This window comes from Dromiciops gliroides, chromosome 1, assembly GCF_019393635.1.
Source record: "Dromiciops gliroides isolate mDroGli1 chromosome 1, mDroGli1.pri, whole genome shotgun sequence".
NCBI lineage: Eukaryota > Metazoa > Chordata > Mammalia > Microbiotheria > Microbiotheriidae > Dromiciops > Dromiciops gliroides.
In genome coordinates this window covers 45,649,401-45,662,749 of record NC_057861.1, presented here as the reverse complement: position 1 = coordinate 45,662,749, position 13,349 = coordinate 45,649,401, and the positions used below count along the sequence as shown (strand labels likewise).

The 13,349-nt window shown below is 50.4% G+C and overlaps 1 protein-coding gene across 1 annotated transcript; it reads right to left on the bottom strand.

Moving 5' to 3' along the window:
• Positions 1–764: 764 nt before the first annotated feature.
• On the bottom strand, positions 765–5,487 carry ZNF358 (zinc finger protein 358). The gene is made up of 7 exons (XM_043990199.1): positions 5,467–5,487; positions 5,158–5,248; positions 4,712–4,998; positions 4,411–4,627; positions 3,777–4,081; positions 3,188–3,317; positions 765–2,813 (listed from the first exon to the last, which is right to left on the bottom strand). Exons 1-7 carry the CDS (start codon positions 5,485–5,487, stop codon positions 841–843), a joined length of 3,024 nt encoding a protein of 1,007 aa, XP_043846134.1. The 3' UTR covers positions 765–840.
• Between the last annotated feature and the right edge of the window lie 7,862 nt (positions 5,488–13,349).

Genomic DNA, 13,349 nt, shown 5'->3' with positions numbered 1-13,349 from the left:
TTGCATGCTCTTGTGTACAATGTGTTGACCCAGGCACATCAGCGCATGACCAGTGTATTGTGTGCAAAGGGGGCCTTAAGTCTCTAGAGGTCAACCCACCCCCATCTTTTTAGGAACCCTGATCCTCAACAGGATGTGACTTCTGACCCAACCTTAGTCTCTGGACTCTGCCAGTGAACTGGGGAAATGGGGGGGGGGGGCCCTTTGTCCCTTCCTGGGGCTGATGCTCTAAGACACTACCAGCAACATCCATCCAGATGTGCACAGACACACAAATACAACAGGCCAGGCCAATGGGCCCCAAAGTGCCCCCAAAATAATCCACCAAAGTGGAAAAGGGGCCCTTCTCTCCTATGGCTAGTTTAAAGGAACCAAGCTAAGGAAGCTGAGTCAGGTACAGCCTCACCAGTCTTCCATGGGAGAGACATTCCCACCCCAAGAGGCAGAGACTGTAAGAACAGAGAAAAGGGGGGGGGGGGGGGGAACAGGGGAGAGAGACAGAGAGGAACAGACAGGAAAAAAAAAAGACAGAAAAGTAAGAGGCCAAAAACAGGCAGAGAAAGACAAAAGCAGAGACAGCGCATCTGGACACAGCCACAACAAGGACCCACAAGACATTAGTGGGAGGATTTTACTAACACCATGAGCCTAGGACAGTACATGCCTCGACCCCATTGCCAGATTCCCCTCCCACCCCAGACCCAAACTTCCCCAACTACAGCCCTCAGGCTCCCTCTCCCACCCACCCCCACCCACCCTTCCCCAATCCTGCCCTCACCCCTCAGGCCCTAGCATTGACTCTTCCCCTTGTCCCCAGGTGGGCCCCTAGGCAAGGGAACTTCAGTCATCTCCATCGACATCGCTGTTGCCATCACCGTCACCACCACCATAGTTGCCACCTTCATAGGTGGCATCATCATCGAATTCATCACCACCTCCAAAGGTGGCATCTTCATCAAATTCATCACCATAGTCACCACCTCCAAAAGTGGCATCATCATCAAATTCATCACCATAGTTACCACCTCCAAGGGTGGTATCATCATTGAATTCTTCACCATAGCCAACGCCGCCACCACCACCACCACCACCATAGTCATCTTCATTGTCCTCATCACCATAGTCACCACCTCCAAAGGTGGCATCATCATCGTATTCTTCAGTATAGTCACCACCACCATAGTCATCTTCATTGTCCTCATCACGAGTAGAAGGCAGGGTGGAGGGTGCCCCAGCAGAGGTCTCCCGGATGCCTTCGTAGATGTCATCCTGGACTCGCTCATAAACTTCATCTCCATCAGCCCCATACACACTGTCCTGGGCATCTCTGTTCATATCATCTGGGATGCCATCATAGGCATCATTCTGGGCACTCTTGTAGATATCATCTCGGACCCCTTGGAAGACATCATCCTGGGCATTCTCACGAATGCCCTCCTGCATCTCCTCATACGTATCATCATGGACCACCTCATAGACTTCATTTTGGACACTCTGATAGATGTTTCCCTGAGTACTCTCCTGGATGTCCTTGTAGATATTCTCCTGAAGGGTTTCAAAGACAGCTGCATGATTCTGCATCCCCTCATAGATGCCTCCCTGGACACCATCATAGAGGCCACTCTGGGCACCCTCGTGGACCCGTCGATGCTTGGTGAGGCTGGAGGCCTGACCAAAGCCCTTGCCACAGATTCGGCAGCGGTAGGGACGCTCGCCAGAGTGCACATGGAGGTGCTGCAGGAGGGCAGAACTTTGGCCAAAGGCCTTGGAGCAGTGAGGGCAGGCGTAAGGCCGCTCACCAGTGTGTGTGCGAAGGTGGTGCTGCAAGTTGGAGCTCTGGCCAAAGGCCTTGGAGCAATGGGGGCAGCGATAGGGGCGCTCAGCTGTGTGTGTGCGTTGGTGCTGTAAGAGGGCTGAACTCTGCCCAAAAGCCTTGCCACACTGGGGACAAGAATAGGGCCTCTCACCTGTATGTGTACGCAGGTGTTTGAGCAGGCCCGAGCCCTGCCCGAAACCCTTGCCACAGACTGGACACTTGTGGGGGCGGGCACCACCATGGGTGCGTAGGTGCTGGGCGAGCAGCGAGCCGTGACTGAAAGCCTTGCCACATCGTGGGCATAAGTGTGGTTTTTCACCACTGTGGCTGCTCCGGTGCTTCAGCAGTGTGGAGCGCCAGCCAAAGGCCTTGCCACAGGCACTACACTGGTAGGGGCGAGCACCAGTGTGTGTGCCACGGTGCTGGGCCAGCGTGGCTCCATGGCTGAAAGACTTGCCGCAGTCAGGGCATCGATATGGCTTCTCCCCACTGTGTGTGCGACGGTGCTGGCTCAGCCCTGAGCTTCGACGGAAGGAACGCCCACAGTCCGGGCAGTGGAAGGGCCGAGGTGGGCTGGGTGGCCGAGGGGCACCGCCGGCAACAACACTGATGCCAGAAAGGCCAGAGCCTGCTGCCCCAGGAACTAGGTTTGCCAATCCTGGGCTGCCTTCCTGCCCAGGGACAAAGCCTTCAAAACCAGGGAGGAAGCCCCCAGTGCTGAAGTTGCTGTCCTGGACTAGGAGACCAGACTGAGTAGAGGTAGGGGCACCATCTGGGTCAGGGAGGCCTTTGGGGGAATAGGTAAAGCCTTTGAGGCCCTCAGGCCCAGGGCTAGTGCCAGGGCTGGCAGGTGAAGGAGCACCCTCTGGAGTGGGGAAGCGGCCCTCAGGGGTGGGGGTCCTGTCTGGGCCAGGGAAGGGGCCTTCAGGGCTGGGAGTATTGTCCAGAGAGCCCTCTGGACTGGGGGCTCTGTCTGGGACTGGACTGTCCACCACATCTGTAGGGAAAAGAGAAAGGGGAATGAGGAGCATGGGACTTTGAGGAGAGTTTCTTGCTTATTGTGGGGACTCTTCCCCCAGGGCTGGACTCCCTCCCCCAGCAGCCTGAACTCCTGGATCACAGGGTTTCGAGTCAGAAGGCATCTTAGAGAGCACCCAACCCAATCCTCTCATTTTAAAAATGGGGAAACTGAGGCCTAGAGAGGAAAGGGACTTGCCCAAGGTCACTCTAGCAGGAATGGAATTTAAACCCTGCTCTTCCAACTCCAGCTCTGGCTGCTGCCCCCTCTCTGGACACTCTGCGCCCGTCCCCTCCCTCCCTCCTCCATGGAGCAGGACCGGTGGCCTCCTGACAGGCCCTCCCACCCCTCACCTGCATATGGGCTTAAGATGCAGCCGTCTTCTTTGTCGCTGTCCAGGGTCTCCCTGGGGGCCCGGCCCCGCGGCTTCACCTCCCCTCTCTCCATCCGGGCGCACACCCCGCCCGCCTGGAGGACGCAGCTCTGGCCAAGAAAGGAAAGCCGGGCTCAGGGGGAGGCGGGCAGGGAAGGAGGCGCAGCAAGCACCCATCCAAGTCCCGGGAGCAGTCGGGGCCGCCGCTGCTCCTCCTCCCCGAGCGGGGGCGGCCCAGGGCGCAAGACAGGCCCGACCGGGGACTCCCGGAGCCCCGCTCCCCTCCCTCGGTTTCCTCCCCCCACCCACCCAGGGAGAAGGGCTGGCTTCAAGGCCCGGAGACCGAGAGACGAACGGGGCCCGTCCGTGGGGCCTCCCTCCCCCTCCCCCCACGGGAAGCCCCAGGCCGGAGTGGGAGACTGGGGTGGGGGGGCAACCCGCTGCCCCCGCGCCCCCGCCCGCCCGCGGCCGGATTCCGACAGAGGAAGCGGCGGGCTCGGGGCCTGGGGCCCGGCTCCTGCCCTCCCCAGGCCCTCACCCCCCCCCACCATCCCAGGGCTGAGACTCACCGCGGCCCCGTTCCCAGGGTTCCGGCCTCGGCCGCCCGCCCGCCCCGCCAGCCGCCCGGCGCCTCCCGCCGCCCCGAGTCCGAGCCCGAGCCGAGCGGGAGCTGCTGGGACTTGTAGTCCGCCCGCCCGGCCGCTCCGCTCGGCCGTCCGTCCGTCCGCGGGCCTGGGGGCGGGGCCGGCTCCGGCAGGGTCACCCCGACCGACAGCCCGTCCGAGCGAGCGCGGGCGGCGCCGGCGCTCCAGACTCAGCGGCCCCTGCCCCTCCTCCTCCTCTCCTCCTCGTCCGCCTCCCCCCGCGCTGGCCCCTGGCCCCCGCCCCGCCCCGCGCAGTCCCTCCCCCGCCCCCGCGCCGTCCCCTCCCTCCCTGACCCCCCCTCGTCCGGGCCCGCCCCGCCCCCCCGCGCTGGCCTCGGCGCCAGCCCCCTCCTCGGCCAGCGCAGTCCCTTCCCCCCCCCACCTCCGCCCCCACCCCCACCCCCACCCCCACCCCAGCCGGGTCTTCTCCCCCAGCGCCCTCCACAGCCCCCTGCACTGGCCCCCTCCCCGCCCCACTCGGTCCCCTCCCTCCCCCGATCCTCCCCCTCCGCGTCCTCCACCCCCCCCACCCCCGCTGGCCCCGGTCCCTTCCCCGCACCCCCCCCAACCGGGCGCCGGCCCCCAGTCCCCCGCCTCCTTCCGACGCCGCCCACCGGTCCTGGGGCCCCCTGTGGGGGAGGGGCCGCTCCCCGGCTCTGGCGAATGTGGGAAAAGAAGCCGTTTCCTGGAGTGGTTCGACTTCTTTGTCCTGCCCGACCTCGCTGAGGCCAGGAGCCGCCCCCCGGCCCCACCGGGCTCCCGAGCCCAGACCTCCCCTAAGGGCAAAGGAGCGACGCCCCCTCCCCCAACCGTGCTCGAGCAGCTCCCCCACCCCCCCCACCCCAGTGAAACACACAGACCGAGCCTAGGCCCCCCTGCCCCCAGCGGTCAGTGCCTACAGTGGCCGAGGGCCAACGTGATCCGTTCCTGGAGCACTCAGACGCCACCACGGCCAGGGTCTGTTTCAGGGCCAGACATTTCCTCTGGGCAGGCCTAGAAAGTCTTTCCTTCCTGCAGGTGCGAGGCTCTACAGGGTCAGACCGGGGCACACACCGGCCAAGAGCCCAGCCTCGGCCACCGGTGCGGCGGAGCCCCAGGCCCAGCCCCCCAACCAGGCTCCGTTTTCTCCAAACGTCCCCAGCCCGCTCTGACCCAGGAGAGGGCCCCGCGGAAGCGGATCATCTCTTCTTGTTCCTCAATTCCCCCGCCAGCGGAACTCACTCCTCCCGCTTCTTCTCCCAGTAGCCCTCCCAGACGCCTCTAGTGCCCCCTGATTTCTCCCTCCTCCCTCCCCCTGTCTCCCCACCCCTTGGCTCTAGTGCAGAGTGTCTTGTCTCTCCGGGCAGGTGCCAGCAGCCCATGCCATCTGCAGGCTCCGTGTCAGCAGGGCCAACAGCCTGGGGAGGGACTCATGAATTTGGAGTCAGAGGACCTGGGTTCAAATTTAGCTCTTTACAACTTCTGTAGTAGCTAGGAGATGGCAAAGAGTCTATGTATGAGACCATCACCATGGAACCTTGCCACCGTGAAACAATTAGAAGACAAAGTAGTTACTTTGACCAATGGCTTCAGCCTCACTATCACATAAAGGGTGGAAGAAAAAGCTGCCACTTACCTTACAGGAAGCCCCAGGCATTGCCGTTCTCCCCTACCTGACTCTGTTCTGACCACCTCTGCTGACTGTGACCCTAGATACCCTTGCTTCTCATCCTAGCCCCATGCTTTCCCCTCCTGGTCCACAGGACTTACAATGCTTCTGCAGAGCTCAAGAGCCTAGCTATACAAAGTTAAGCACAGAATTCCTTCTTAGCTCCCATATCCCTGTGAGGATATGCATGAGAGTCACATAGGATGAGTGGGCTCTGAGTTGCATCATTAGAAGGAAAGCCTATATCAGTGAGACCCAAATTCCTTTGGAGAACCTAGGAAATACCTAAAAATACAAATTGGCCCTGACACCTATGTTGCCTCCTTCTGCTTTCACAGTGACTGTGGCAATGTCCTGGAATGGGATGCTGAATCACAGGATTTTTAAACATTCAGTTCAGCAGTGTCCAATTCAACACCCCACTTGGGGTTTTCTTGGCAAAGATACTGGAGTGGACTATCATTTACTTCTCCAGCTCATTTGACAAATGAGGAAACTGAGGTAAACAAGGTTAGGTGATTTGCCCAGGGTCACACAGCTAATAAGTGTCTGAGGCCAGATCTGAATTCAGGAAGATGGATCTTCTTGATTCCAGGTCCCACACTCTCCCCACTGTGCTACCTAGCTGCCCTTTAGAGATTCAAGGAACATGAAATTCACTATTGATGTTCTGAATGTGAGCAAGGACCAGAAAACTGATATATTATCATTGAGGGAACTAAACAGAAAACAGAGAGAGAGAGAGAGAGAGAGAGAGAGAGAGAGAGAGAGAGAGAGAGACTGAGAGGCCAAATTTATACAGGACTTTAAGGTTTGGAAAGTATTTTCTATGTGTTAGCTCATTTGATATAGTCAAGGAATTGACAGAGCAGGAACAAGCATTTGTTAAGTGCCCACTATGTGCCAGGTGCTGTGCTAAGAACTTTTTACAAATATTACTTCATTTGATCCTCACAACTTTGTAAGGTAGATAATATTATTATCATCCGCATTTTACAATTGAGGAAACTGAGGTAAGGGTCCCACAGCTAATAAGCATCATCCAAGGCTGGATTTTGTACTCAGGTCTTGACTCCAAGCCCAGCATCCAGACACTGCAGGACAATAAAAAACACAATTTCATAGGAAGTTGAGCCATCTTGCCTTGGGGGCTCATGCTGAGTAAGTAAGGCAAGGCAAGGCAAGAAGACCACAATGAATAGTTGCAGCTTGTGAACCAATATCTGTTGCAGTGGATGAAGAAGTAGAGGGATTCTGTGGAGAACTTGAGATCTTTCAAAACCAAGTCAGGATGAAGATGGACCTAGGGGAAGGATGGTGAAATATATTTTAAATAATGTGATTGGGGACCAAGAAATAAAAGAGATGAAAGCCTTGTACATTACTCAAAAGCCTCACACCCTACACTTCGAGAAAAGAGTAAAGAGGGCCTTTTTGTTGTTCTGTCCAGTCTGACTCTTTGTGACTCCATTTGGGGTTTTCATGGCAGAAATACTGGAGAGCTTTGCCATTTCCTTTTCCAGCTTATTTCACAGATGAGGAAACAAGGCAAACAGGGTTAAGGGACTTGCCCAGGGTCACCAGCTAGGAAGTATCTAAGGCTAGATTTGAACTCTGGAAGATGAATCTTCCTGACTCTGGGCCCAGCACTCTAGGCACTGTACCAAGAAAGGGCCGAGTTATGGAGAAATTTGTATAGCACAACATCAAAAAAAGAAAAAAATTGGCAATCCTAACAGAGGAAAGAACCCACTAATGAGGTAGTTATTTCAGAATCAGGCTATCTGCACTGACTGACCATTGTTTACCTGGGTGATTGTGGGAAAGTCCTTTAACACAGGGCTTCTTAAACTTTTTCCACTCACAACCCCTTTTTGCCCAATAAATTTTTACTCACTCCTAGATATATAGGTATATAAAATAAGTATACAAATCAAACATTTACTGCAAAATTTTTCATGACCCCCACATTCAGTTACCCAATATGGGGCTGAGACCGACAGTTTAAGAAGCTTTGCTTTAATTTACCTGGGCCTTAATTTCTTCACCTATAAAATTAGGGAATGGAACTAGATGGCCTCTGGAGCTTCTTCCAGATGAAGAACTATAATCAGTTGGAGTAAAAGTCAAAATTAAGGGGCAGCTAGGTGGCGCAGTGGATAGAGCACCGGCCCTGGAGTCAGGAGTACCTGAGTTCAAATCCGGCCTCAGACACTTAACACTTGCTAGCTGTGTGACCCTGGGCAAGTCACTTAACCCCAACTGCCTCACTAAAAAAAAAAAGTCAAAATTCACATCAAATTATAAGAACGAATAAAGCTGAAAAGGGACCATGTACATTATAACGACTTCAAAATGAACTATAAAAATAAACTCTTGACTGAAAAATGGAAAATGGATGAAATCCAAGATGTTGATTTTCATTATGGACATTTCTTTTAAAATTTTAACCAATTTAAATCAATCACCTCAACAAGAAGGCCAAAGAACCCAGAAAGTAGAGAATATACCTGTATACCAAGGGTCTCTTAAAACAGGGGTGAGGGAGGGCAGATTCTGTCAAAAATGGAAAAAGTTTAAGAAGCCCTGAACTAAAGTACAAGCTCATTAGCAAAACATTGTGGGGGGAGGGATTGCAAAATTATGAGTATTATTGTCTCACAAAACAAGGGAAAATAGTAGAAGGGAAAACAAATCTGTACTGTTTGGCAATGCATTTTTTAGATTAGTGTAGAAAGATAAGTGTATTTCTAGTTTGAACTAGAAAAATAAACAGAAAATTGAATCAATCTGGAAGTTTCATGGCAATCTTATCATTGGTGATAATGGAACCACCACATTTTAACAAAACCTGCAAACTTCAGTAAGAATCATTGTGGAATTTTAGAAGATGAAGGATGCTACTCACCTCCTGACAGAGAAGTGATGTAAAGAGACATTTTTGGACAAAGCCAATGTGAACATTCATTGGTTTTGCTTGATTATGCATATTATGAGGTTTTGGTTTTGTTTTTCAATTGGGAGGCTATCACTAGGTTGCCCCCCTCCAAAAAAAATGAAGGGTCATTGAAGCATTTTTTAAAGCACAAAACGGAAGGAAACCTGAACAAGCAGAACCCTACGATACATACTTTTTTTTTTTTGGTGAGGCAATTGGGATTAAGAGACTTGCCCAGGGTCACACAGCTAGTAAGTGTTAAGTGTCTGAGGCTGGATTTGAACTCAGGTACTCCTGAATCCAGGGCCGGTGCTCTATCCACTGCGCCACCTAGCTGCCCTGATACATACTTCTAATTATCAGTTCTTTCTCTGGAGGTAGATAACATCCTCCTTCATAGGTTTTTTGTAGTTGATTTGAGTATTTATAATACTCAAAATGACTTAGTCACTCAAAGTTGTTCTTAGAACAATGTTGCTTTTATTGTGTACGATGTTCTCTTGGTTCTACTCATTTCCCCCTTCATTATTTTTATGTAAGTCTATCCATGTTTTTCTCTAAAATCAACGAGATCATCATTTTTTTTTTTTGAGTGAGGCAATGGGGGTTAAGTGACTTGCCCAGGGTCACACAGCTAGTGAGTGTTAAGTGTCTGAGGCCGGATTTGAACTCAGGTACTCCTGACTCCAGGGCCGGTGCTCTATCCACTGCGCCACCTAGCTGCCCTGAGAAATCATCATTTCTTACAGCATAATAGTATTCCATTACATTTATATACCATAACTTGTTTAGCCATCTCCCAGTTGACAGACATCCCTTCAATTTCCAGTTCTTTGCCACCACAAAGAGAGTGGCTATAAATATTTTAGAACATATAGGTGCTTTTCCTTCCCCCCCCCCATCCACTTGGGAAACAGACCTAATAGTGGTATTGCTGGATCAAAGGGTATACACAGTTTTTGAACTCTTTGGGTATAATTCCAGATTACTCTCCAAAATGGTATAAGTAGGAGATAGTTCCATCTAACAGCGAATTAGTGTCCCAGTTTTGCCACAACCCCTCCAACATTTGTCACTTTCCTCTTCTATCATTTTAGTCAATCTGATAGGTGTTAGATAATATCTCAACATTGTTTTAATTTGCATATCTCTCATTTAGAGCATTTTTTCATATGACCATAGATAGTTTTGATTTCTTCATTGAAAAGGGATCAATTTTCAAGATATCTCAAAAAGCAAAAAAGTTCAAAGGAATGGCAAAAAATTCCAGATGGCATAAAAATACACAAAGCCACCAGTAGCTACTAACCCATATGTCTACTTTCTCATCTCTATAAAATCTTCATAAGACTATTCTATAACATATCAATAGTATCATTGATTAAAAGATAAGAAACAGGCAAGTTCTTGCAGATAATTTTCTTCAGCAGATCACATCTTTATAGTCAAACCCTTGATTAGAAGGTATAAAAAAAAAATACATGCTCCCACTGGGATTATTCGTTGAAGCTAAAAGACAGCTGACTGGGCTGGGGAAAAATGAGGGCCTGAAGGCTCTCCTTTACCAAGGTATAACCACAGAGATGACTTTGTCCTCTGGTTTTTTGATTATTGATGTAATAGTTATCCCTTCCACATTGCAATTTTCCCCATCACAATTTCAGTATATCATGGGTAGGAATAAGAAATTAAATGGTTATTGGGGGGAGAGGTAAAAGTTGCACATGACACAGAAAAAGTTGAGAAACTCAGAAATGCATAAAATTTATGTATAATATATAATATCAACATCTTTTATTTTTAATACTGTAATAATTCAGATGACTTCTCTGATATGAAGGACCAAAAAATTTTACTCAGATTTTCCAAATCATGAGGGTGCCAAGCCCCTAACCCCCTTGATGGGAAAGCTAACATTTATATAGCACTTAGTATGTGCCAGACACTGTGCTAAGTGCTTTACAATTATTATTCTCATTTGATCCTCACAACCATTCTGGGAGGCAGGTGTTCTTATTATCCCTATTTTGCAGATAAGGAAACTGAGGCAAAGTGATTAAGAGACTTACCCAGGTCACACAGCTTGTCTGGGGCTGAATTTGAATTCAGGTCTTCCGCACTCCAAGCCTGGTACTCTACCCATTGCACCATCTGGCTACCCAGACACAATATAGGGAAAACATAAGCCTTTCCCAGCGTGTTTGCCACTGTCATAATATCCTCCACCAAGAAGAAGAAGGATCCTCTAGAGATAGGAAGATTCTCTAGCTGTTTCAATATGAAGAGTACATGCTGCCAATGGCACCAGGTCATCTCAATGGACTCCACGGCCACTCTAAAAGAGATTAGCCAAGCAATCTACAAAGGACAAGCATAGCACCTAGATTACTCCATTGAGTTATATGGTCTAGCCATCCTAGATGAGTGAAACAAATAAAGGTAGGCCCAGGACTGAATAAGAAGAGCATCCTAGAATCATAGAGATAGAGCTAGAAGAAAACCTCAGAAGCCATGGAGTATAACACTCTTATTTTTTTTTTGTGAGGCAATTGGGGTTAAGTGACTTGCCCAGGGTCACACAGCCAGTAAGTGTTGAGTGTCTGAGGCCAGATTTGAACTCAGGTACTCCTGACTCCAGGGCCGATGCTCTATCCACTACACCATCTAGCTGCCCCATAACACCCTTATTTTAAAGATGAGGAACTGAAGTCCAGAGATGGTAAATGATTTTCCAAGGTTACAGGCCAGATCATATTAGGGAAATCACTCAGTTTTTTCAGGGAGATTGCTTATCACTAACAAATTATTAATATTCATATTCTTCCCCTGATCTCATATGGCTCCAAATTGTGGGGCACCTCCAGCTCAGAACAGTCAAAACTGTGAACCATTGATGGAGAACAGACATCAGAGACCCTCTCATCTAACTCCTTCATCTTACACAGGAAGATGAAGCCTCAGTAGGTTGAGTGATTTGCTGAAGTTCATCCAGGTAGGAAAAATGCAAGGCAGGCTTTGAACACAGGTCCTCTGCCTCCAAGAGTGTCACTGTTGTTTAGACTCCATCATGTTGCCTCCAGTAACCCAGTCTCAATGGTGACTGTAAGTTGGTTGTAAGATGGAATAGGTGGGATAAAAGGCAACCCTAAAGAGGGAGGATGATCTTATAATGGGGTCAAGGTATGAGAGTAAGACCATAATGCTCCATTAATGCACCAGTGTCCCCACAGAATGATAAGAGACACAGAGGAAGGTCTTCAGCACCTTGGGCAAGTGTTCTATGAAGGATTTATAGACAGACATTGACAAGAATTGCCAAAGATGAGATTGCCTGGATGGGTTACAAGCTGTACAGGTGGAAAGAATGTGAACACCAGTGAGATCACACATTTATTGAAATGTATTTTAAGGGCCCTCCCAGCTCTGATATTCCATGTTCTGAGGCCCTCCCAGCTCTGACATTCCATGTTCTAAGCACCCTCCCAATTCCGACATTCCATGTTCTAAGGCCCTTCCAGCTCTGAGAGTCTCCATTCTAAAGGCTCCAGCTCTAATGTTCTATGTTCTAAGGCCCTTCCAGTTCTGACATTCCTTATTCTAAGGCCCTCCCAGTCCTGACAGACTCTGTTCTAAGGATCCTCCCAGCTCTGACATTCCATGTTCTAAGAGCCCTCCCAGTTCTGACATTCCATGTTCTAAGGCCCTTCCAGCTCTGAGAGTCTCCAATCTAAGGGCCCTAGCTCTAATGTTCCATGTTCTAAGCACCCTCCCAGTTCTGACAGTTTCTGTTCTGAGAATCTTCCCAGCTTTGACATTTCATGTTCTAGGAGCCCTCCCGGCTCTAATGTTCCATGTTCTAAGGCCCTTCCAGCTCTGAGAGTCTCAATTCTAAGGATCCTCCCAGCTTTGACATTTCATGTTCTAAGAGCCTTGCCAGCTCTGACATTCCATGTTCTAAGGCCCTCCCAGTTCTGACAGACTCTGTTCTAAGGATCCTCCTAGCTTTGACATGTCATGTTCTAAGAGCCCTCCCAATTCTAATGTTCCATGTTCTAAGCTCCCTCCCAGTTCTGACAGTCTCTGTTCTAAAGGCCCTCCCAACTCTGACATTCCACATTCTAAGGGCCCTCCTGGCCCTGACATCCTGTGTTCTAAGGGTCCTCCCAGCTCTGATATTCTGTATTCTAAGAGCCCTCCCACCTCCAACACTCCCTGTTCTAAGAGCCCTCCCAGCGTTGACATTTCATGTTCTAAGAACCCCCCAGCTCTAATGTTCTAAGTTCTAAGCGCCCTCCCAGCTCTTACAGTCTCTGTTCTAAGGGCCCTTGCAACTCTGACATTTCAAGTTCTAAATGCTGCCTTGAACTTTCTGTCCTGTCATCTCCCCTCTCAGCCTGTGAGCTCCTCAGGAACATTCCATTTCCCCTTTCTGTCTCCCCAGTTAGCACAGCCTAGGATCCTGGCTTGGGGGAGGGGGTCCCACAAGGCAGCCTCTAGCTCAACTCCTCTTACAGTCAAGCAGCCATCCTCACTCATACTAGAATTACAGTCACTCCAACCATGTGCTCTGCCAGAACTCGAAGATCTGGCGCTCCATCTCCTTCCAGGTCAGGAAGGATCTCTTCCACTGATTCCCTGACCAGAGCTACCTCAGCCTCAATGTGGACACCTCCAATGGCAGACAGTTCTCAACAACTCCTTCCTTATTTGGTGCCAACATGTGCCTCTCTGTGTCTTCCCCCAGTGTTCCTATTTCATCCCCCTGAAGAAGCTGAACGTCTCATCTCCCTTCCATTTACTTGAAGGCAGTTCTTATGTTTTCCCTGAGTCTTCTGTTCTCATCCCAATTTCCATCAACATTTCCCCAGGTAACATGTCTTCTCACCATTCAAGTCACCTTTTCCTGGCTATG